General features: G+C 46.5%; 3 protein-coding genes across 3 annotated transcripts in view; 2 read left to right on the top strand and 1 right to left on the bottom strand.

Moving 5' to 3' along the window:
- The window catches only part of LOC119289469 (guanosine deaminase-like), a 10395-nt gene extending 9746 nt beyond the window's left edge, over positions 1–649 (top strand). Inside the window, exon 4 of the mRNA XM_037568781.1 lies at positions 422–649. Within this exon, the coding sequence (XP_037424678.1) occupies positions 422–610 (189 nt within the window). The 3' untranslated portion in view covers positions 611–649. The remainder of the gene's footprint in view (positions 1–421) is intronic.
- Positions 650–12530: 11881 nt separating this feature from the next.
- Positions 12531–15327, top strand: LOC119287564 (guanosine deaminase-like). The gene is made up of 5 exons (XM_037567128.1): positions 12531–12813; positions 13525–13584; positions 13758–13948; positions 14805–14909; positions 14997–15327. Exons 1-5 carry the CDS (start codon positions 12798–12800, stop codon positions 15183–15185), a joined length of 561 nt encoding a protein of 186 aa, XP_037423025.1. The 5' UTR covers positions 12531–12797; the 3' UTR covers positions 15186–15327.
- Positions 15328–15738: 411 nt separating this feature from the next.
- LOC119287563 (probable polygalacturonase) lies at positions 15739–19858 on the bottom strand. The gene is made up of 7 exons (XM_037567126.1): positions 19612–19858; positions 19400–19530; positions 18040–18360; positions 17675–17795; positions 17410–17584; positions 17246–17316; positions 15739–16715 (listed from the first exon to the last, which is right to left on the bottom strand). Exons 2-7 carry the CDS (start codon positions 19415–19417, stop codon positions 15988–15990), a joined length of 1434 nt encoding a protein of 477 aa, XP_037423023.1. The 5' UTR covers positions 19418–19530; positions 19612–19858; the 3' UTR covers positions 15739–15987.
- Between the last annotated feature and the right edge of the window lie 4318 nt (positions 19859–24176).

Raw genomic sequence — 24176 nt, 5'->3', positions numbered from 1 at the left:
GTTTCCGGCGGCTGCGGCGGCGGCGGGGTCGCGGCTGTACAGCGGGCTGAGCGGGGCGCCGGTGTGCGCGTCCATGGGTGGGTGGCAGGGTGCCGGCGCCGGCGCGCGCGGGGCGTAAGACGAGGTGAGCAGAGAGTGCGGCGCGAGCGCTCGAGTGTGCCGCGCGCTGTAGCTGGCGCCCCAAATACACCACGCGGATAAGTGTTTTTGTCCGCGCGTCCAACCCGTTATAGCGCGCGCGCCGTTTTTGCGCGCCTGCTGGAGCGACCCGCCGCGTTGCGCGCGCGCTAAAACGGCAGAATTTGCGGCGCGGCGCTAGTTTAGCGCGGCTGTTGGAGATGCTCTTACTTCAACATTCTTCATGCTGTGGAATGTAGCTTAATTTGTTGAACTAATAATCATGCTGAATGCTGCAATGCAGAGGCTGGTGTATGGAGCCAAGGCAGAAGCTGCTGTTGCCATTGGATTTGATGCCTTCATTGCTGATGCTCTCAGAGGAACTGGGCACTACCGTACGGCCAACCTGGAGATAAAGCGAGCAGATGGGAATGGAGCGCTGCTTGCTGAACAGGTCTTTGAGAACACCAAGGGGAAATTTCCATTGAAATAATGTGTATATAAAGATATGATGTGATTTCTCATCACGGAAGCCCTTGATGCTCAGAAAAGATAATGTAATTGTCAAAATTATGTCGTCGGTGATGGACTACATACTATAAATTTAAATATGCCATTTGATTCTAAATTGATCTTACTTAATTCTGAGATACTAATTGTGGATAATAACATGAACATATGCAAAGAAAAACAGAACTACAACTATTATGTTTCGCATGAAAACTGTCATGCACACTTTCCACGCTAACATGAACATGTACAAAAAGAAATTCACAACATTTTATATTTACATTTCCTGGCTCCACAATCTGAATTTTCACTGTAATCCGCAGGTCATGTTCTCAAAAAACAAGAACAAAAAGATTGAGTGTGGGTTAGTGCCATGTCCCTGTCTAGATTGTCCCCATTAGAGAAGCAACAACAGAATACCTTCAGAGCTTTCCCTACACGAAAAGATATCAGGACAAGAAAAGTTTACGGAAGTGAAACGATTGTTTTGGTATACGGTGTGGCGCTTAGCCATTTCCTATTGAGCAATGTGTTGTTCAAGACAACAAGTTCCCCTGTTCGTTCGACATTATAGGTAGGTTCATATCAGTAGTCGGTAAAAAAATCCAACTAGAGAAAACAAATCCGACTTTCAAAACTGACCCTAAAACCGAATGGTAAACAAGACCACGTCAAAACTGGGAAACCGGTGTGGTTTAGCCTCTTTTTTGTTCCTTTAGGTTTCCCATATTTGTTCTCGTTTCCAGCTGACTTTTCAAATCAAACAAAAAATATGAACATATATTTTTAGAAAAAACATGAACACTTTTCTATGGCTACATAATTTATAAGGGTGCATTTTTTACGAAATATAAATGAAATATTTTTAAATATTATTTTAGGACGCCGATAACTACCAAACGTCGGGTAGGGGCAAAACGAATGTTTTTTTGACGGTTTATATTTGTTGAGGATAGCAAGTTTAGTGGGCAAGCGTGGCAAATCTGTCTTAATTTTTTCTTTTTTGCAATGAAATTTCCTTGCTTGCCCACTAAACTTGGTATGGGCACGGGCACGAGCATAAGCAGGGTTTCATATTTTTTCCGTGAGTGCGCATGGGCACGAGCATGTGAAGATGATGATGGTGATGGAAATGGAAAAGAAATCCCGTTGACGGAGACCATGCCCCGATCTCATCGGACACGTCGCCTCCGGCGTGCCCGTCGGTCGAATCGAATCGAAGCAGAATAATAAAAAAAATAAAGCGCCACCGCTTCGTACTACTACTACGACGTGATGCACGTTGGCCTTTCTGTTTTAGAATAGAACCGATGCACCTTTACTTTGACGTACGCGACCGACCCACCGCTAGTTTCCTCCCTCTTTCCCCCTTTGCTTCCGGCGGCGGTGCCCCCCGCGATCCGGCCGCCGGCGGCCCTTTTTGTACGGTATTCACCGATGATTTTGCTGGCTCGGAGATCGTCTAATCTTGTGAGGAAGGTAAGCGCTTGTTAGAGGTTGAACATAGTCTGCTTTGTAAATTTCTATCCCCCACCGAGCCTTCTTAGGGCATCTATCTCTGACGGACGGATGATCCCTAAAATCGGACACGTATCCGTCCGCTGACTTGTCCGGATAGATTCGCCCACAGTCATGTGAAATCCGATCATTCAACCGTGCCCGCATCCATTTGAAAACAAATTTAAACATTCTTTTATTGCTCGGACTAGTGCGAGCTATTGAAAAAAAAAAGTGTAGAGCTTGAAGGAAAAAGGATGAAACAATTGTGCTTTTCACCATTGCGACTTGAAAAACTTGGTGCCTTCCGCCATTGGCGAAATATGACCGGCCTTCCGTCATTGGGAACACTTGAAAATAGGAAAAAGAGTGTACACTTGAACAAGAAAAAAATGAAACAATACTGGTTTCCCCAAATGCTAGTAGCCCTCTACCAGACTGGAAAAAACTCAGCAGCGGCCTTCCGTCATCCAGACATAGAGGATACGTGGTGGATTTGTCATGTGGATGTCCGGATTCCCGCAAAGCCTCATGATTTGCTTCGGGTTTATGGGAAAATGGATAGCCGGACCCAGTCAACGGACTTATTGGATTCCACGTTGGATGGCAAAATGTGTCCGAACAGTTGCCGGTGGTTTAAGGGTCCGTCTTGAAAATGCCCTTACTGTAAGCCATGATGAAATGGATTAGTTATGCTTGATGGGCTGCATAACCGACATCCATGTGATGTTATTAAAGCCTTCATGAACGTGAAGCAGGATAGTGCTTGCTTTTTTGTTCCATGGACCAACTTGACTGTGCTAAAATAGCCAACCCTAAAACTTGAAATAGTCTTTAGTAGGAGAGAAAATTGCTTATTTACCATAGACAAGCTTGACAATTGCTCATTTTGCTATCGAACAAACCAATGTTGCTCTTGTACCGCTTAAAAGCTCATTTCGTTGTCAATTTGCCAGCGATGTTGCACTGTCGTTATGTCTCTACCGTTAGATTGAATAACCATTGTCAGTTTATGTAAAAAAATACCAATACCACCCTTCCATACAATGATCTGGTAAAACACAATCTAGTTCAAAAAAATCTTCTATCACCCAACACACCTCACCACAGAATTCCCAACGCTAGCCAGGTCATGGCGGCGACATGGCAGAACCGCCACTGCCACTCCCGCATCTGCTCCCACCGGCTGGAGATCCTCCAACCATCGTCGTCTCTCCAGCCTTCACCGGACCTACAGTTGTCGACCATGCGCCTCCTCCCCCACTGTCATCATCGCCTCCACACCTACTGCTCCCACCGCCTTTCCTAAAGCCGTCGGCCTTGTGCCCGCGTCCCCCACAGCCGTCGTCCCTGAAGTTGCTTCTCCCACATCACCGGCCCTGCAGCCGTCGCCCAGGACGCCATCGTACCTGCTGGGAGGGACTTCATGGCGCCCCTCCCAAAATATTTAGGTTCAAGCCATGCAGAAGCCATGATTTTTGCTCTGTCCACTCAATACATTAGGATGTTGCTTCTACGACATGGCCTTGATCCTCACAATGAATTCCTGTAGTAAGTTAGTGTTGGGGAACATAGTAATTTAAAAAAAATTCCTACGCACACGCAAGATCATGGTGATGCATAGCAACGAGAGGGGAGAGTGTTGTCTACGTACCCTCGTAGACCGAAGCGGAAGCGTTGACGCAACGTAGAGGAAGTAGTCGTACGTCTTCCCGGTCCAACCGATCCAAGCACCGTTACTCCGACACCTCCGAGTTCTTGACACACGTACAACTCGATGACGCACCCCGAGCTCCGATCCAGCAAAGCTTTCGGGGAGGAGTTTCGTCAGCACGACGGCGTGGTGACGATCCTGATGTTTAACCGTCGCAGGGCTTCGCCTAAGCACCGCTACAATATGATCGAGGTGTAATATCGTGGAGGGGGGCACCGCACACGGCTAAGGAACGATCACGAAGATCAACTTGTGTGTCCTAGGGTGCCCCCTTGCCCCCGTATATAAAGGAGCCAAGGGGGGTGCGGCCGGCCCTAGTAGGAGGTGCGCAGGAGGAGTCCTACTCCTACCGGGAGTAGGACTCCCCTCCCTTTCCTTGTCCAAGTAGGAGAGGGGGAAGGAAGGGAGAGAGGAGAGGAAGGAAAGGGGGGGGGGCGCCGCCCCTTCCTCCTTGTCCAATTCGGACTAGGGGGAGAGGGGGCGTGCGGCCTGCCCTGGCTGCCTTTCCTCTTCTCCACTTTAGGCCCATGAGGCCCATTAACCCCCCGGGGGTTCCGGTAACCCCCCGGTTCTCCGGTTTTATCCAAAACTTCCCCGGAACACTTCCAATGTCCGAATATAGCCGTCCAATATATCAATCTTTATGTCTCGACCATTTCGAGACTCCTCGTGATGTCCGTGATCACATCCGGGACTCCGAACAACCTTCGGTACATCAAAATACATAAACTCATAATGAAACTGTCATCGTAACTTTAAGCGTGCGGACCCTACGGTTCGAGAACAATGTAGACATGACCGAGACACGTCTCCGGTCAATAACCAACAGCGGGACCTGGATACCCATATTGGCTCCTACATATTCTACGAAGATCTTTATCGGTCAGACCGCATAACAACATACGTTGTTCTCTTTGTCATCGGTATGTTACTTGCCCGAGATTCGATCGTCGGTATCCAATACCTAGTTCAATCTCGTTACCGGCAAGTCTCTTTACTCATTCCGTAATACATCATCCCGCAACTAACTCATTAGTAGCAATGCTTGCAAGGCTTAAGTGATGTGCATTACCGAGAGGGCCCAGAGATACCTCTCCGACGATCGGAGTGACAAATCCTAATCTCGAAATACATCAACCCAACATGTACCTTTGGAGACACCTGTAGAGCACCTTTATAATCACCCAGTTACGTTGTGACGTTTGGTAGCACACAAAGTGTTCCTCCGGCACACGGGAGTTACATAATCTCATAGTCATAGGAACATGTATAAGTCATGAAGAAAGCAATAGCAACATACTAAACGATCGGGTGCTAAGCTAGTGGAATGGGTCATGTCAATCAGATCATTTAACTAATGATGTGATCCCGTTAATCAAATGACAACTCTTTGTCCATGGTTAGGAAACATAACCATCTTTGATTAACGAGCTAGTCAAGTAGATGCATACTAGTGACACTTTGTTTGTCTATGTATTCACACATGTATTATGTTTCTGGTTAATACAATCTAGCATGAATAATAAACATTTATCATGATATAAGGAAATAAATAATATCTTTATTATTGCCTCTAGGGCATATTTCCTTCAGTCTCCCACTTGCACTAGAGCCAATAATCTATATTACACAATAATGATTCTAACACCCATGGAGCCTTGGTGCTGATCATGTTTTGCTCGTGGAAGAGGCTTAGTCAACGGGTGCCACATTCAGATCTGTATGTATCTTGCAAATCTCTACGTCTCCAACCTGGACTAGATCCCGGATGGAATTGAAGCGTCTCTTGATGTGCTTGGTTTTTTGTGAAATCTGGATTCCTTTGCCAAGGCAATTGCACTAGTATTGTCACAAAAGATTTTCATTGGACCCGATGCACCAGGTATGACACCTAGATCGGATATGAACTCCTTCATCCAGACTCCTTCGTTTGCTGCTTCCGAAGCAGCTATGTACTCCGCTTCACATGTAGATCCCGCCACGACGCTTTTTTAGAACTGCACCAATTGACAGCTCCACCGTTTAATGTAAACACATATCCGGTTTGCGATTTAGAATCGTCCGGATCAGTGTCAAAGCTTGCATCAACGTAACCGTTTACGATGAGCTCTTTGTCACCTCCATATACGAGAAACATATCCTTAGTCCTTTTCAGGTATTTCAGGATGTTCTTGACCGCTGTCCAGTGATCCACTCCTGGATTACTTTGGTACCTCCCTGCTAAACTTATAGCAAGGCACACATCAGGTCTGGTACACAGCATTGCATACATGATAGAGCCTATGGCTGAAGCATAGGGAACATCTTTCATTTTCTCTCTATCTTCTGCAGTGGTCGGGCATTGAGTCTGACTCAACTTCACACCTTGTAACACAGGCAAGAACCCTTTCTTTGCTTGATCCATTTTGAACTTCTTCAAAATCTTGTCAAGGTATGTGCTTTGTGAAAGTCCAATTAAGCGTCTTGATCTATCTCTATAGATCTTTATTCCTAATATGTAAGCAGCTTCACCGAGGTCTTTCATTGAAAAACTCTTATTCAAGTATCCCTTTATGCTATCCAGAAATTCTATATCATTTCCAATCAGTAATATGTCATCCACATATAATATCAGAAATGCTACAGAGCTCCCACTCACTTTCTTGTAAATACAGACTTCTCCGAAAGTCTGTATAAAACCAAATGCTTTGATCACACTATCAAAGCGTTTATTCCAACTCCGAGAGGCTTGCACCAGTCCATAAATGGATCGCTGGAGCTTGCACACTTTGTTAGCTCCCTTTGGATCGACAAAACCTTCCGGTTGCATCATATACAACTCTTCTTCCAGAAATCCATTCAGGAATGCAGTTTTGACATCCATCTGCCAAATTTCATAATCATAAAATGCGGCAATTGCTAACATGATTCGGACAGACTTAAGCATCGCTACGGGTGAGAAGGTCTCATCGTAGTCAACCCCTTGAACTTGTCGAAAACCGACAAGTCGAGCTTTGAAGACAGTAATATTACCGTCAGCGTCAGTCTTCTTCTTGAAGATCCATTTATTCTCAATTGCTTGCCGATCATCGGGCAAGTCAACCAAAGTCCATACTTTGTTTTCATACATGGATCCCATCTCAGATTTCATGGCTTCAAGCCATTTCGTGGAATCTGGGCTCACCATCGCTTCTTCATAGTTCGTAGGTTCATCATGATCTAGTAGCATGATTTCCAGAACAGGATTACCGTACCACTCTGGTGCGGATCTTACTCTGGTTGTCCTACGAGGCTCAGTAGTAACTTGATCTGAAATTTCATGATCATCATCATTAAATTCCTCACCAATTGGTGCAGGTGTCGCAGAAACCGATTTCTGTGATGAACTACTTTCCAATAAGGGAGCAGGTACAGTTACCTCATCAAGTTCTAATTTCCTCCCACTCACTTCTTTCGAGAGAAACTCCTTCTCTAGAAAGGATCCATTCTTAGCAACGAATGTCTTGCCTTCGGATCTGTGATAGAAGGTGTACCCAACAGTCTCCTTTGGGTATCCTATGAAGACACATTTCTCCGATTTGGGTTCGAGCTTATCAGGTTGAAGCTTTTTCACATAAGCATCGCAGCCCCAAACTTTAAGAAACGACAACTTTGGTTTCTTGCCAAACCATAATTCATAAGGCGTCGTCTCAACGGATTTTGATGGTGCCCTATTTAACGTGAATGCGGCCGTCTCTAAAGCATAACCCCAAAACGATAGCGGTAAATCAGTAAGAGACATCATAGATCGCACCATATCTAGTAAAGTACGATTACGACGTTCGGACACACCATTACGCTATGGTGTTCCGGGTGGCGTGAGTTGCGAAACTATTCCACATTGTTTCAAATGTACACCAAACTCGTAACTCAAATATTCTCCTCCACGATCAGATCGTAGAAACTTTATTTTCTTGTTACGATGATTTTCAACTTCACTATGAAATTCTTTGAACTTTTCAAATGTTTCAGACTTATGTTTCATTAAGTAGATATACCCATATCTACTTAAGTCATCTGTGAAGGTGAGAAAATAACGATATCCGCCACGAGCCTCAATATTCATTGGACCACATACATCTGTATGTATGATTTCCAACAAATCTGTTGCTCTCTCGATAGTACCGGAGAACGGTGTTTTAGTCATCTTGCCCATGAGGCACGGTTCGCAAGTACCAAGTGATTCATAATCAAGTGGTTCCAAAAGTCCATCAGTATGGAGTTTCTTCATGCGCTTTACACCGATATGACCTAAATGGCAGTGCCACAAATAAGTTGCACTATCATTATCAACTCTGCATTTTTGGTTTCAACATTATGAATATGTGTATCACTACTATCGAGATTCATCAGAAATAGACCACTCTTCAAGGGTGCATGACCATAAAAGATATTACTCATATAAATAGAACAACCATTATTCTCTGATTTAAATGAATAACCGTCTTGCATCAAACAAGATCCAGATATAATGTTCATGCTCAACGCTGGCACCAAATAACAATTATTTAGGTCTAATACTAATCCCGAAGGTAGATGTAGAGGTAGCGTGCCGACCGCGATCACATCGACTTTGGAACCATTTCCCACGCGCATCGTCACCTCGTCCTTTGCCAGTGTTCGCTTAATCCGTAGTCCCTGTTTCGAGTTGCAAATATTAGCAACAGAACCAGTATCAAATACCCAGGTGCTACTGCGAGCTCTAGTAAGGTACACATCAATAACATGTATATCACATATACCTTTGTTCACCTTGCCATCCTTCTTATCCGCCAAATACTTGGGGCAGTTCCGCTTTCAGTGACCAGTCTGCTTGCAGTAGAAGCACTCAGTTTCAGTCTTAGGTCCAGACTTGGGTTTCTTCTCTTGAGCAGCAACTTGCTTGCTGTTCTTCTTGAAGTTCCCCTTCTTCTTCCCTTTGCCCTTTTTCTTGAAACTAGTGGTCTTGTTGACCATCAACACTTGATGCTCCTTTTTGATTTCTACCTCCGCAGCTTTCAGCATTGCGAAGAGCTCAGGAATAGTCTTATTCATCCCTTGCATATTATAGTTCATCACGAAGCTCTTGTAGCTTGGTGGCAGTGATTGGAGAATTCTGTCAATGACGCAATCATCTGGAAGATTGACTCCCATCTGAATCAAGTGATTATTATACCCAGACATTTTGAGTATATGCTCACTGACAGAACTGTTCTCCTCCATCTTGCAGCTATAGAACTTATTGGAGACTTCATATCTCTCAATCCGGGCATTTGCTTGAAATATTAACTTCAACTCCTGGAACATCTCATATGCTCCATGACGTTCAAAACGTCATTGAAGTCCCGATTCTAAGCCGTAAAGCATGGCACACTAAACTATCGAGTAGTCATCAGATTTGCTCTGCCAGACGTTCATAACATCTGGTGTTGCTCCAGCAGCAGGCCTGGCACCCAGCGGTGCTTCCAGGACGTAATTCTTCTATGCAGCAATGAGGATAATCCTCAAGGTACGGACCCAGTCCGTGTAATTGCTACCATCATCTTTCAACTTTGCTTTCTCAAGGAACGCATTAAAATTCAACGGAACAACAGCACGGGCCATCTATCTACAATCAACATACATAAGCAAGATACTATCAGGTACTAAGTTCATGATAAATTTAAGTTCAAGATACAATATGATCGAGGTGTAATATCGTGGAGGGGGGCACCGCACACGGCTAAGGAACGATCACGAAGATCAACTTGTGTGTCCTAGGGTGCCCCCTTGCCCCCGTATATAAAGGAGCCAAGGGGGGTGCGTACGGCCCTAGTAGGAGGCGCGCAGGAGGAGTCCTACTCCTACCGGGAGTAGGACTCCCCTCCCTTTCCTTGTCCAAGTAAGAGAGGGGGAAGGAAGGGAGAGAGGAGAGGAAGGAAAGGGGGGGGGGCGCCCCTCCCTCCTTGTCCAATTCAGACTAGGGGGAGAGGGGGCACGCGGCCTGCCCTGGCTGCCTTTCCTCTTCTCCACTTTAGGCCCATGAGGCCCATTAACCCCCCGGGGGGTTCCGGTAACCCCCCGGTTCTTCGGTTTTATCCAAAACTTCCCCGGAACACTTCCGGTGTCCGAATATAGCCGTCCAATATATCAATCTTTATGTCTCGACCATTTCGAGACTCCTCGTCATGTCCGTGATCACATCCGGGACTCCGAACAACCTTCGGTACATCAAAATACATAAACTCATAATGAAACTGTCATCGTAACTTTAAGCGTGCGGACCCTACGGTTCGAGAACAATGTAGACATGACCGAGACACGTCTCCGGTCAATAACCAATAGCGGGACCTGGATGCCCATATTGGCTCCTACATATTCTACGAAGATCTTTATCGGTCAGACCGCATAACAACATACGTTGTTCTCTTTGTCATCGGTATGTTACTTGCCCGAGATTCGATCGTCGGTATCCAATACCTAGTTCAATCTCGTTACCGGCAAGTCTCTTTACTTGTTCCGTAATACATCATCCCGCAACTAACTCATTAGTTGCAATGCTTGCAAGGCTTAAGTGATGTGCATTACCGAGAGGGCCCAGAGATACCTCTCCGACGATCGGAGTGACAAATCCTAATCTCGAAATACGTCAACCCAACATGTACCTTTGGAGACACCTGTAGAGCACCTTTATAATCACCCAGTTACGTTGTGACGTTTGGTAGCACACAAAGTGTTCCTCCGGTGCACGGGAGTTACATAATCTCATAGTCATAGGAACATGTATAAGTCATGAAGAAAGCAATAGCAACATACTAAACGATCGGGTGCTAAGCTAGTGGAATGAGTCATGTCAATCAGATCATTCAACTAATGATGTGATCCCGTTAATCAAATGACAACTCTTTGTCCATGGTTAGGAAACATAACCATCTTTGATTAACGAGCTAGTCAAGTAGAGGCATACTAGTGACACTTTGTTTGTCTATGTATTCACACATGTATTATGTTTCCGGTTAATACAATTCTAGCATGAATAATAAACATTTATCATGATATAAGGAAATAAATAATATCTTTATTATTGCCTCTAGGGCATATTTCCTTCAGTTAGTTCTTTCTCTCATGTGTTTTTTATATGTTTTCTTGTGATATTTAGTTGCATAGTCACCTTGTGAACAAATTGGTTGATGATTATCATGGTCGCGTTTGTAGGGTGGCCTGGACCTCAACATGTGGGATCGAAGTTAGGATATGTAGCAGTCCGTTGCGAATCACACATACAAATAACATCAATCAAGCAAAGTCATTCCAATGACCCCCTACACAAATACATAGGGTTGCAAAGCCTTGCCTCAACCCATTGCCTTTAGGAACTACTCACACATCGCGTTTAGATCACAAGAATAAATATTGAAGACAACATAATGATTGATTATGTGACAAAAAATTTAGCATGAGTGCTTCAACAATTGGATCAACAAGCACAGGGGCCTAATGTTGTTTTAGTTGGTGGACAAATTTGGAAGGAAGATAGTGGTTCGGATGGAGAAGAGAAGGAGGGTTGGTAATTTTGTTTGGAAGGTCATTGTACACTGCCTAGTGTCATGAAGGAGTTGAATGCAAAGAGTTTTTGTCACTTGTTGCTTTACCAGGTTGGAGTCTCCGCAGCAGACCAGTTGGCGAATTTCGATGGAGATCGTAGTTATAGGACATTTGAAGGAGGTCTTCATATTCTGCGATCTTTAAATTTTACCAAGCTCATACAAAAACAACATCCACATGAACACCTCAACTATATATAATACTCCCTCCTTTCCGGTTTATAGGTCCTGCGGTTATATCTAGGTCGTCCATCTTACCAATGAAATACATATTATATATCATCCAAGCTATACCATTAGAAAATATAACATTTGAAGTTTCTAACGATACATTTGTGGTATAAAAGTCATGAGACATTTGTTAAACCATGAACATAGGGATATTTCTGAGCCTTCCAAACCGGAAAGGAGGTAGTACTCTCTGGCTTCCAAAATGCAGTGCATATTTCTTTTATTTTCTAAAAGTCAAACACATTTATGTTTGAACAAAAAGTAGAGAAAGAAAAAACATCCATAATACGAAATCAGTATTCGTAAGATTCATCATCAAGTACACTTTCATGTTTTATTTATTTAGCATATAAGCTTGGTCAGCCACAAACATTATGGAGTGGAGGTAGCGTGGACATATATCTTATGACCGAGTCTAATGAAACCAGTTTGATGATTAAAAAGTTGGTATATTTTTTCTGTAGACATGTTTGGATTTATAGACGTTTGATTCGATGTGATCAATGTTTTGCCCGTGAATCAAAGAGAGGTGCTCATAGGAGTACGGCGTGCGTGGGCGCCATGGACCTGATGAAATTGGCACCGTATGCCAACATGATTGTAATGATCTCCGTTGATTAGCACAATTCTTTTACTCGCAAAGAACACACTTTCTGCTTAGACAGAAAGGGTGAGAGATAAAAAGTCGCACATGTGCGGCGGAGGATGAAGAAGAATCCCGGCGACGCAGGCCATGTTCCGATCCCATCCCACGAACACGTCAGCCTTTCGTGTCGGCTCATCCCACGTCGTCAGAAGGAAAGAGTAAAATGCGAACGCGACCGACCGACCATGCCAACCGACGGTGGGCCGCCCCGCCGCTCCATCACCGCCGTCCGTCACGCGCCGCCCTCCCGGTCCACCATCGGCGGGCGTCGGCGCTTGCTTGCCTCCCTCTCTCTATCCCTATCCGGTTGCGTCCGGCACTCCGCCAGTGGCCCGGCGCGGCCCTATTTACACGCCGCGCACGCGTCCACGACGACCCACACACCTCTTTCCTTCCTTCCCAATTCCTACGGACAGGCAGACGCGCAACAGCCCGACGCGCATCTCGCTCGGGGAGCTCCGCCGCCGATCCGCCCGCCCGCTCGCCCCCTCACTCGCCCGCCATGGAGGAAGCCAAGGGTGAGCATACGCACACCCACGCCGCGCTCTCTCGTCCATCCGTCCATCCGCCCGCCCGCCCGCGGATCGCCACCGGCCGGCGGCAATTCGTCCTGCTCCGGATCGGTCGCGTGCTAGCTTTCCTTCTTCTTTTAGTTAATCGCTCTCGGGGGCGGCGGGTCGCCGCCTCCTGCGCTGCGCCGGTCGATCCGGCGAGCGTGGGGCGGATCCGAGCGGGGGCGCGCGCCGGACGGGGGGGGGTGGGAAATGCGGCTGTTTTGTTTCGGATGGGTCCTCTGCTCTGCTTCGGCCTCACCCCACCCACCCACCCAAAACAGAGCAATGGCGCCGATAGCATAAAAGGCAAAGCCACCGCCCTGCTTTTGCCACATCTGGGAAGTCTTCTTACTTTTGCCACACAAAATCGTACTGCACCTAGCATTGGGAAAACAAACTAGGCCTGTAGATAGATAGCCAGTTCTGTGCTCTGGTTAACAATTTTGTTCTCTGCTCCGATCACACGCAGTCACTCCTTCAAGGGCTGCCCTGCAACTGTTTACAACCTTCCAAGTTCATTGGGAGTCTTGTTTGTTTGTTTGTTTGTTTGTTTGTTTATGTGATGTAATCCTTGTACGCATTTCATAGTTTCTTCTACCAGATTTTGGGAAAATCCTGTGCAAATTATGAAATAACATGGCTGCCTCAGTAATCATCTTCTTTGGTCTTCCGCAGTTGTGGAGACCAGGGATGGAACTATCGCAGTTGCTTCAGCGTTTCCCGGTCATCAGGAAGGTACTAATTACCATTTGTCCTCCCTCTAGTTCTTACTTACCACACTGCAACTCTGCAAGGCAAGGCATATCTGACCATTGCAGGGCCCTTTGCTACATTTGTTATTTTCTGTAATTGGGGGGCTATTCAGAAAGGCTTTCTTCTTTATGCTTATGTTTTGCCTCGTTCAACAGCCGTACAAGATAGGGATCACAAGTTCTTGTCGAAAGCTGTAGAAGAGGCGTACAAAGGAGTTGACTGTGGCCATGGAGGACCGTTTGGCGCGGTCGTCGTCCGCAACGACGAAGTAATAGTTGGGTGCCATAACATGGTTTTGAACAACACCGATCCAACTGCCCATGCTGAAGTCACTGCAATAAGAGAGGTAGGGTTCCATGTGCCCAAAGGTTATCCCCACCAACTACTTGACGCTTGTTGTTTGCATTTTGGTACTGAATAGTTCCTACCTTGTGGTAGCCTCACCTGCTGATATAGGTTGTGCCCATTTGGCCATTTGATTCTTCCTGCATATGAAACTAGTTCTCACCAACTACTTGGTGCTTACTGTCACCTGTCGATATAGTCTGTATCCAATTCAGGCTTCATGCTTTTGGAACCAGCACCACATCATTCTTGCAGAATGTATTTGTTATTTGTGCTCACCTGTCTACACAGATGAGACAGAATATGTTTTAGCCTCTTTGTCCATTCTTGTACATCTTCATGTTTTAGATTTTCAGCTTTCCTGATGCTCACGTTAGTGGTGATATTATCTTGTACCACCTTGTCAAATTATGCTACTTCAGTGCTACTACATAAAGTTGAGTGTTCAAGCGTGTTATATACTTTGTTGAAGACAGGGCTAAATAAAGTTCCATGGTGATGCAAACAAACTCTACCAGCCTAACAACTGTTTCTTTTAATTTTCATCAGAAAGCTTGGTAATTGATGAGTTATCAGTGATGGATAGCCTTTATATTTTAAAATTTCCTTGCTGAATGGTAACAGAGTAGACACTGTCCACATTAGTGGATAAAAATATAACATATTTATTTTGACACAAGAACATGCATTTATTTTTCGGAATAATCCACTAAGGGCTGTTGTCAGTGGCACTAGGTCGTATGGTTCATATTCCCTCTGAGCCTGTATATAATGCATGGCAGTTTTGCATTTTATATTGGTTCTTTTCCATTGTCTGGTTATCTGTCTCACACAATCAGTTTTCGCTTGTACTCTAGGCTTGCAAAAAGCTTGGGAAGATTGAGCTGTCGGACTGCGAAATGTACGCATCATGTGAACCTTGCCCAATGTGTTTTGGGGCTGTTCATCTATCCCGGATCAAGGTTGGCCCTTACCTTACCATTCCTCATCTGGTACAATATGGTTTGTCTAATCCTTAATGAGCAATCTTGTTGAATGCTTCAATGCAGAGGCTGGTGTACGGAGCCAAGGCGGAAGCTGCTATTGCCATTGGATTCGACGACTTCATTGCTGATGCTCTTAGAGGAACTGGGTTCTACCAGAAGGCCAACATGGAGATCAAGCGAGCCGATGGGAATGGAGCTCTGCTTGCTGAACAAGTCTTTGAGAACACCAAGGAGAAATTCCGAATGTACTAATGTGTAGCAAAGACATGGTAGAATTTCACAGCATGAAAGACCCTGATGCTCAGAAAAAATAATGTAATTGTCAACATTCTGTCATTGGTGATGGACCACAAACTATGAATTTGAATATACCATTTGATTCTCATTACGCTTCTATTTCTCAGAAATAAGTATGTTATTGTTCGAGGAGGATCAGTACTACCTTGCTCCTTCATTTGATCTTTCTTAATTTGGGTACATTCCTGGTGATAATAAGGCCTTCATCATCAGCCCATCTTAAAAAAATACGGCATTTCATAATTTTTACATAGCAGAAATAACTGAATACTGTTTTTCTAGCCATCCCATGTTTTTGGTTGTTTCCTCCTGCATTTCAGTTGATGTTTTTTGATTCGTTATTTGCATAGCAGCAATCATTGAATATGTTTTAATTCTGTGTAAGTGTTTAGATCTTTACTTGCTAAAAGTGAGTTTCCTCCTGCATTTCAACCATGCATACTCAACTTGCAATGAAGGAAGCCTGCTCACAAAACTGAACATATCTAATTGTTCTTAAATCTATGACTCAAAACTGAAATATTACAGTAATTTTGCTTTTGTTCTCATGCTCCAACAAGGCTTTGGAAACAGAGAACAAATCAAGATCATGACAGAACAAGCTAGCACTGACACTCATCTCCACATCTATATACAAAGAAACAAATTGCATTCTAAGCAAAACTGATTGCAAAAATAAGATATACATGGCTAACACGATGCATCCGATGACGCAAGCCCCTTTGCAACAAATAACAAGCATCTATATCTACCTACATTACAGCGACACCAACTGCAATAATGAATTTAGTAATATGTTGGCACTAGGCTTATTATGTATGGATGCCCGTGAACCAACGGCTAAAGAACTGCCACCGTCATAGCAGATCGATGTCTCTTCACAATCAGTTCTGAGTTGCTCGCACGACTCTGGAGTCACAGAGTTTGAATATCCTTGAATAAGCGAACAATTCCACGGATGCCTGGATTGTACGCTGAGGGAGACATTGGAGATGCATATGCTGCTGAAGTTGTCGCCCTCAATGCCCTCCAAGATGCCAGCAACACCAACATCAACGCCAACAACGTTCTGAATTGTGATGTTGCTTATAATGGGGAGAGCATTCCTGTCATAATTGTTATCAGGATGTTCGCCGTAGTTTCCATTGATCCTTATGGCCATCGAAACATTGTGCATGCTGACATTAGCTATGTAGACGTTCCTTACATACCCTCCACGTCCTGGAGCGGTCTTGATTCTGATTCCATGCAATGAGTTCACAATGCGGAGGCCTTCAGCCCGGACTTCAGATATGCCACCTGACATCTCACTTCCGATGGCAATTCCTGCACCACCCCCAGTCTCTCCTGTGATGTTGCTGATGCTGATATTGGAGCTAGGCTGAGCAAAAGAAATGCCGTACTCATCCCAACCACTTTTGATGACAATAACATCGTCTCCATTTCTGACATAACAATGACTGATGCAAACATTTGTGGACGAATCTGGACAAATATAGAGTTGCATTAGTAACAGGACAGATTTAAGCCTTTTATGATTGCATAATAAGATGGCCTCGAAACTGTTGTGCACAGTACATCCAAATAACTAGGTTATAGTTTCATTTCAAACAATACATAATGTTGGCAATATTCTGAATTAACACAAATTTTCATATTTAGATTACAGGTGCATCTCATCGTAAGGCAAAGTAACTTTGCCCAAGATAGTAAATTATTTCAACTGGTTAGCTGCAATCTGTACTAACATAGTGTGATCAATTTACAAAAGAATATTTGCATATTTATTAGAATCTCAGTTATAAATGCAAGTTCAAGTTAACTTTCAAAACACAATGGAAGGAAAATAACATTTAAAAGGGGCATGTGAAATTATATTGCAAGAACTGATATTTTTCTTCCTTTTGGTGCTCCCAAGACACAGCGGCGTAAAAAGGGACATAAACAGGTATAACACTAAGAATAACAGGGATAGAGACCTCAAGTGGAAGAAACAATTCAGAGCTTCATATTACCTGGATTAATGCCGTCGGTGTTTGGCGAATTCAAAGGTGCTAGGATTGTAACGTGCTCGACAATAACTTGGCTGTTTATTCAGCAAAAGCACTCTAGGTAATGAATTGTCATTTGCAGATAAATTCTTAAGTTTTAAAAGAAAGCAAGTATTTGAAACACCAACCTGCAGTATACAGGATGGATATTCCAGAATGGGGAGTTCTTGAAAGTCAAATTTGATATAACAACATTGGTGGAGTACATCAACTCGACAAGATGTGGCCTAGTATAGTTCAGTGTGTTGTTATGGAACCAATCCCACCAAATGGCTCCTTGACCATCAATTGTCCCATTAGCACCTACCAAGAGTGCCACATTTAAGCACTTGCAAAACCAGCATAGTAATAAAAGGTCGCTGATGCAAGCATAGACACAAGTTAGCTACTAACCAGTAATTATTACATCTGTTAAATGGGAGCCAAAAATTAAGCTCTGGTGCCTTCCTCCGGGGAGCTCTCTCCCGTGCCCATAGGATGGAAGAGGGTCTATAACAGGCCAATCAGATGAGTGCTGCAGATACAGTATTTTCAATCAATAAAGTTGGAATTTACTATTTGTTCGGTAACCACTTCAAGAAAACATCATTTTGTAAAGCACATAAGAAGATTACATATATAGTTTTTCATTTAGAGTAAATTGTAATCAACATGACAGTATAAGATATCACGGGCATGCACATCATGTCATAAGCATACAATTCAAAATAGTAACAGGATGCAAATTATTATGTGCAAAGAGCGATGAGCTATATTACCGGAGATCCGATTATTACTGCATCTTTGTCCAGCGACAAAGTGAGATGGCTGATCAGACTAAAACCGCCTGTCAGCCACCTTCCAGCAGGCACAAAGAGCTGCGCGCCACCCTTGTCCGCAAATGAATTGAGGTAGAAGATGGCATTCTGGAATGCTTTGGTGTTGAGAGTCACGCCATCCCCGACAGCACCAAACTCAGTTATAGTGACACTATGTGGTCGGTAGACGGTCGATGCCATGTCCGCGCAGTACATGCCGGATACGCTGGACCATTGGGTCTCAATTATTGTTATTAGGAAAACCAAAAGGGCTTGAAATACCTAGCAAAAAATCCAAAGAGAGTAACGTCAACAGTCATCGTGTATTCGCATATTTGAAATAACCAAAGCAAAATACTAGCAACAACATGGAACATGTGAACCGAAGAGTTGCAAGCAGGCTTCATTCTACTCTGTTTCCACAGACACGCAAGGTAACACAAATGGAGCAAAACAATGCCTCACAGAGAACAAAATCATTCTTTATGTCTGAATGCACTTTTTCTCACAAGCATCTGTACACGTAGAACACCTCCAACAAAGCCCAACAAACTAATCTGATCTTCGTTTATGTCCCCTGTTCCCCACAAAACTAATGGTCCCTGCAAGCACATGTATAGGCATCCTGAACCCACAAAATGCGCAGTATCATTTCACTCCAATTTCTGAATTCGCTATCGACAACCAAGCGTGTGGCATCAGGCACATGCTACGACAGGGCAGGAGGACAGGGCGCACTACACCATAATTACGCCTCACCGAGAACAGAATCATTCTTATGTTTGAACGAACTTTTTCTCACGAGCATCAGAACCCTCCAGCAAAGCCAAGCAGGCCAAATCTCATCTGGTTTATCCCCTCTGCTCCCCACTAACTAATGGCCCCTGCAAACACATGTATAAACCCAAGGCATCATGAATGCATTCCCAAATGCGCAACATCACTTCCGCCGGATTCCTGAATTGGCTATCGTGGGTGGACACAAGCAGGCATTTGGTGTGGCACACGCAAGGCAAGAGGACAGACAGGACACAACAGAATACAACTCAGTACGCACATTCTATCCACCTCTGAACACGGGCCGGGTGAAGGGCGGATCACGCCCCGATGCCAGCGGGGATCAACCCGCAGGAAGGACCAACGCCACTCGCCCAGCCACCGGACCGGTACCAATCCACCAACGGCAGGCACGGAGAAGGCAATGGGGGACGGATCCCACCGCCGCCGCCGCCACCAAAACCAAAACCAGGCGCCAGCCATCCATCTGCGATCCATCTCCCCTCCCCCGTCCGAGAAAAGAGATCGAGGAAGGAACACTTACAGACGCGGATCTCCCCATCTTGCCGGCGGCGACAGATCTTCTTCCCCTTCCTTGCTGCTCCCCACCGACGCCCCCTCTTAACTCGGGTCCGGTCAAAAACCGCGCCTTGAATGCGGCGGCGGCGGCGTGAACTGCAAACAAAAGACACGAACCCCATCAATCAAGAGAAAAAGACACGAAAGAACAGAGACAAACCGGCGCCGTTGGCTCACCCGCCGGACGGAGATGGATCGGGAAGAGGAACCTCCTCTTCTTCCGCTCGGTGAGGAGGGTGGAGAGGAGCGAGTCAGGTGGACTGGGTGAGTGAGGGGGGAGGAGTGATGTGGTGGGCAGAGGGTAGACAGGATCCAATCATGCTGCCGCCAGCCAGTCCGCCACGGTGGTGCGCGCCATCCGCTGGTACCAGGAGGAGTCAAAGGTCGCGGCAAGCGCAGAGGAGGAGCAGAGGCCTGGCTTTATAACCTGCCAGCCGCCACCAAACGGAACGGGAGGGGAATGAGATGCATCCCCACCCCTCCCTACCCACTCCACCCTAAAACCCCGGCCAAGTGACACCCATCTGTGGCCAAATCTCCTCCCTCTGTTTCTCCTTTCATTTTTCTGTTACCATATTGGCCCTGGTTTTTCATACTATCTATTCCGCGCGCGCTCGTTCCAACGCCCAATTTCGGACAGCAGTCTAAACAAAGTCAAGTTTCCTTAAACAAATCTGGGTGAGGGTTAATTAAATGACGCAGCGGGCCCCCCATCGGTTGAAATCACGGGGCCAGAGAGATTTATGGTAGGAGACAGTGGGCCCCATCAACTGATTTCACGGAGCCAGACTTTTGACTTGGTTCATCAATCCCACCTGGTGGGTCCTACTTCCTTCGCTGATGTTGCCGTAAGAAAAGATTCGCTCGCTGCAGCGATCGACCGCGAAAGAGTCGTTTCGCATACTATATACCCACCATACTTATAAATGTGCAGCATCTTTTTTTTTGCGGGCGTCTCCGAAAAATGTAATCTGATTTATCGAATGGGTACGAGTTATGGAATCGTGAAGCGGGTGGGATGCCGGGATGGCGGGATTGTCCACCGTCGTGGTGTCTAGTAACTGGTTACAGATCAAGCTAGTGTCGTCTGCTTTTGTTTTCTCATGTTTCGGTCGAGTCTAGCGTTTAGGCATAGGCGGAGACGGAGACGGCGCTGAAAGAAAGCAACGGGTAAGAGACGGGATGGCCTAGTGGCTTGTGGTGTCATCGAGGAGGGTGAACCGGGATCCAGCTAGAGACATAGCATCCACATAGTCATTTAAGGAGACGAGCCCGAGGATCGACTGTACGGGCGCGACATCAAGGTGATGGGTGGTTGCCACAACAGAGAATGGGATTTAGGGGGATGACCTAGAGTGGCAAAGGCGGCACGAGTAGGACGGCACCGGAGGCGACCGTTAGGCCGGTATTCGCTGACAAGCAACACTATTGGGAGAATTGTAGCATTTTTCTTGCGCGAACCTACGTGTGGTTGAATGATTAGGAGGACAACGGTATCCACGGCCTATCGAGGTTCAAGTCCTAGACTTGACATTCACGCTCACATTTTTCTGGATTTTATTTCTGGTTTTTCGGCGATGCTTCTGCAGTAGAAGAGACGTCACGTGGACTACAAGGCGCACATGATGACTTCGTCAATCTTAAGATGCTATGTTGGTTCAATCTCTTGGAGTTGCTCATAGAGATAGGGTGTACGTGCGTGCGTTTTTAGGGGTGAGTTGTATATGTGAACAACTTCGATTGTACTGTCGCTCCATACGTCGTTGGATGAGGCAAGATCCACGTACGTACCCTCGTGGCGCCTGCATACCACCTTCGTATCCTCATCCCTTATCTTTTTGACAAAGATTGAATTCACCTTAGCCACTCTCATCTGGTCATCTACCTCCTAGCACTCTCTCTCATCTCAAACATATGGATCCACCATGGATAGATTCAACCTGAGAAAGCTGCTACCGAGTTGCGCCACCGTCGCCAACCCCTTTCTCCTTCCCTCTCTCTCTCTCTCAAAACATGAGTTCGTGCCCAAGCTCCCACTGTGTGCTCTCCTCGGACTCCCTCTCAATTGAGATATGATGGATTGCAACATCGATGATGTTTCTGAAACATAATCGTTGTTGCAATGCGTGCTCTCACCTTCCGATTCTCTCTCAATTGGAATTCGATTGATTGCAACAAAGATTATGTCTCTGAAACATTATGTTTGTTGCAATGTGTGAGGCAGGGGGGTATGGAACATGATCTATGTTGCAACAACAATTGCAAAGATTTTCTGCAACACTAGCTTTGTTGCAAAGTTTTCTACAACATTAGCTCTGTTGCAATGATGGAGGATGACGCTCGGCCACTCGTTGGCACGAATCTGACGGCTCGTGACCGATAGATCTTTTTAAAAAGATTTGCGGGCTACTAGTCGACGCATAGCATACCCCTAAAAGAAAAGGGATGTGCTACGCATCCATTGGCCGGCCGGCTCGCGAGCCATCAGATTTGGCTGGCACATGGCATCATCCAGCAGTTGAGGTTGACCTCACCATTGCAAACAGAGGCAACGTTGCAGAACCCTTTGTAATAGAGCTTATGTTGCAGAAACTTTTACAACAAAGATAATGTTGCAGATTTTTTTATCATCACTTTTTTTGCAACATAGATGTTATTGCAGAAGAAAGTTTTGCAACATAGATGATGTTTCAGAAAAAATTGTGAGAAGTATGAAGTTACATAAACACCACTGTTGTTGCCATTGGCACCGGTGACCAAAGGTGGTCGTGGCGGCTACCATGGCAGCAGGGACGTTGTAGGGTGGTCCTGTACGCGCCAGGCATGCACATGGGGACGTGGTCACTGCAACCGAGCCCATGTTGCGTTTAAAAAAATTGCAACAAAGGTCATGTTGTAGAAATAGAGCATGCGTTTTCCGTCCGATCACAGTTGATCCAACGGCTTGCGCTGCGCGAGCGCTGGATCGCAACCATTTTCAAAAAGAGATGCATTTCCTTGTTCATAGAAAAGAAAAGGAGAAACGCACCGTTCCATTTCCTTTTTACGGTGCATGTGTAGATGTCCAGGTACGCGCACTGTTGTAGGCGTGTTTCGGGACATATAAATGAATATCACGAGGGGTTGCCCGATTAACCCAGCGAATCATGCGGAAAGAGAAAACCATGCGCGTTCGGAACCTAGCTCGCGGCGGGCAAGGTGAGTCGGTACGTGGGTCGGTGTACCTTAGAGCATCTCCAACCGTTCGCCCTTCCAAGATGCTAAAAAAGGATGGTCTGAAGCGAACCGGCGCTAGTTCGGTTCCTGGGGCGATCTAGCTCCCAGTCACGTCTCCAGGTGCCGCCCCCAGGACGTGAAAAAATCAAACTTGGTCGTTCCCGCTCACAAAAGACGCCACAAGTCGAGCGATCGCAAGCCACAGTTCGGCGTACAAAAAGTAGAGCGGCAGAAGTTCGCTGCGCATCACTCGGTGGGCTCTGCCCCAGGCATCAGCAGAGTTGGCGTCCGCGGGCTTGGCGGTGTCGGAGCAGCCTCTGCGCTGGGCGGTGTCGGCGCGGCTTCGGTGGTGCTGGGCGTCGTGGAGGCGTCGTCACGCGGGCTCGGCGTCGGCGTCGGCGTCGGCGGCCTTGTCGAGGGAAGCTGGTTCAGGATGAGGCCGCGCTCCGCCAAGTACCACGCCTTGACCGCCTCATCGGTGCTCTGGAGCATGTCCGCCCCGCCCAGCAGGAAAGTCAAGTCGGTGTTTCTCTTATTCGCGACGACGTTCGGTCGGAGCAGGTCGAGCTTGACGGCGCTGCTCGACATCAACGCCAACCACCGCGCCTCGGTCTTCTCTTCACGAAGAACGGCCCGGGCCTGCGCGTCGGCGCGGCGGTGCTCGATGGACTCCTGCACTCGAGTGAGGGCCGTGTCGGCGTATTTCCCCTTCTTGGCAACTTTGTTGCCGTCCGGCCGCCCTTCCGATGCGCCAGGAGTCGGCGCGTCCGGCTTGTAGGTCTCTTTGGCCTTGTCGAGGGTGCACCGGACTTCCGCCCACTTCTCGCACTTGTCAATGCGCTTGTAGACGTGGAGGTACTTGAATTCGGCGTCGCGGTTGCCGCCGCACAGGGGGCGACGGAGGCTTTCGCGGTTTCCGCCGCGCGGGGGGCGACGTACTTCTTTGGTGGCATGACGGTCGGCTGGGAGGGAGGCGAGCGGGAGGGAGATTGGCGGGAGGAAGGAAGAGTACGGGAGGGAAGTGGGGAAAACGCGGGAAGACATGACGGGAAGAGGCGCTCGCCTCGCCGACAGGGCGGACCCACGCGCCCTTTTCGCTTGTGCCGGCGCCCCAGGCGCCCCAGGAAGCCGGGTTCGGCCTGGGTCCGCCGGCACCAGTTTCGTCTTGAGCCGGCGAAAAACAGACTTTTAAGATGTGACTGGGCCGTTTTTTCGACGCCGATGCGGCAAAATCGTCTGGAGAGAGCCTGTTGAAGGCGCGGCTGAAGATGCTGTTACCTCCGAGTCAACCAACATGACTACACCACACACGAGCTGGCCGCGTTAGGCTTAGGGCCTCGTGCCATCATGCCCGTGCCACAACAACCAACTCCCTCCCTTTCCGTTGGTTGGCGCGAGGATCCAAAGGCCATGGGCATGGGCATGGCGCTGTCCATCTCGACTAGGTCTGGTCTAGGCGCACCAGCGTCGTGGCGTGGCGTGGGGTTCATTTTCCTTCCATCTCGCGCGACCACGGATGAAGTTTT

Source organism: Triticum dicoccoides, chromosome 4A, assembly GCF_002162155.2.
Source record: "Triticum dicoccoides isolate Atlit2015 ecotype Zavitan chromosome 4A, WEW_v2.0, whole genome shotgun sequence".
Taxonomy (NCBI): Eukaryota; Viridiplantae; Streptophyta; class Magnoliopsida; order Poales; family Poaceae; genus Triticum; species Triticum dicoccoides.
This window is presented reverse-complemented; position numbering and strand designations above follow the sequence as displayed.

What these genes read in the sequence shown, in the direction of transcription:
- LOC119287564 (XM_037567128.1), top strand. An exon ending in GTTTCCCGGTCATCAGGAAG is followed by an intron (nt 13,585 to 13,757) that starts GTACTAATTACC and finishes CTCGTTCAACAG; the next exon opens with CCGTACAAGATAGGGATCAC. An exon ending in TTCATCTATCCCGGATCAAG is followed by an intron (nt 14,910 to 14,996) that starts GTTGGCCCTTAC and finishes GCTTCAATGCAG; the next exon opens with AGGCTGGTGTACGGAGCCAA.
- LOC119287563 (XM_037567126.1), bottom strand. An exon ending in CAGTAATAATCGGATCTCCG is followed by an intron (nt 17,796 to 18,039) that starts GTAATATAGCTC and finishes CTGTATCTGCAG; the next exon opens with CACTCATCTGATTGGCCTGT. An exon ending in CACCGACGGCATTAATCCAG is followed by an intron (nt 16,716 to 17,245) that starts GTAATATGAAGC and finishes ATATTTGTCCAG; the next exon opens with ATTCGTCCACAAATGTTTGC.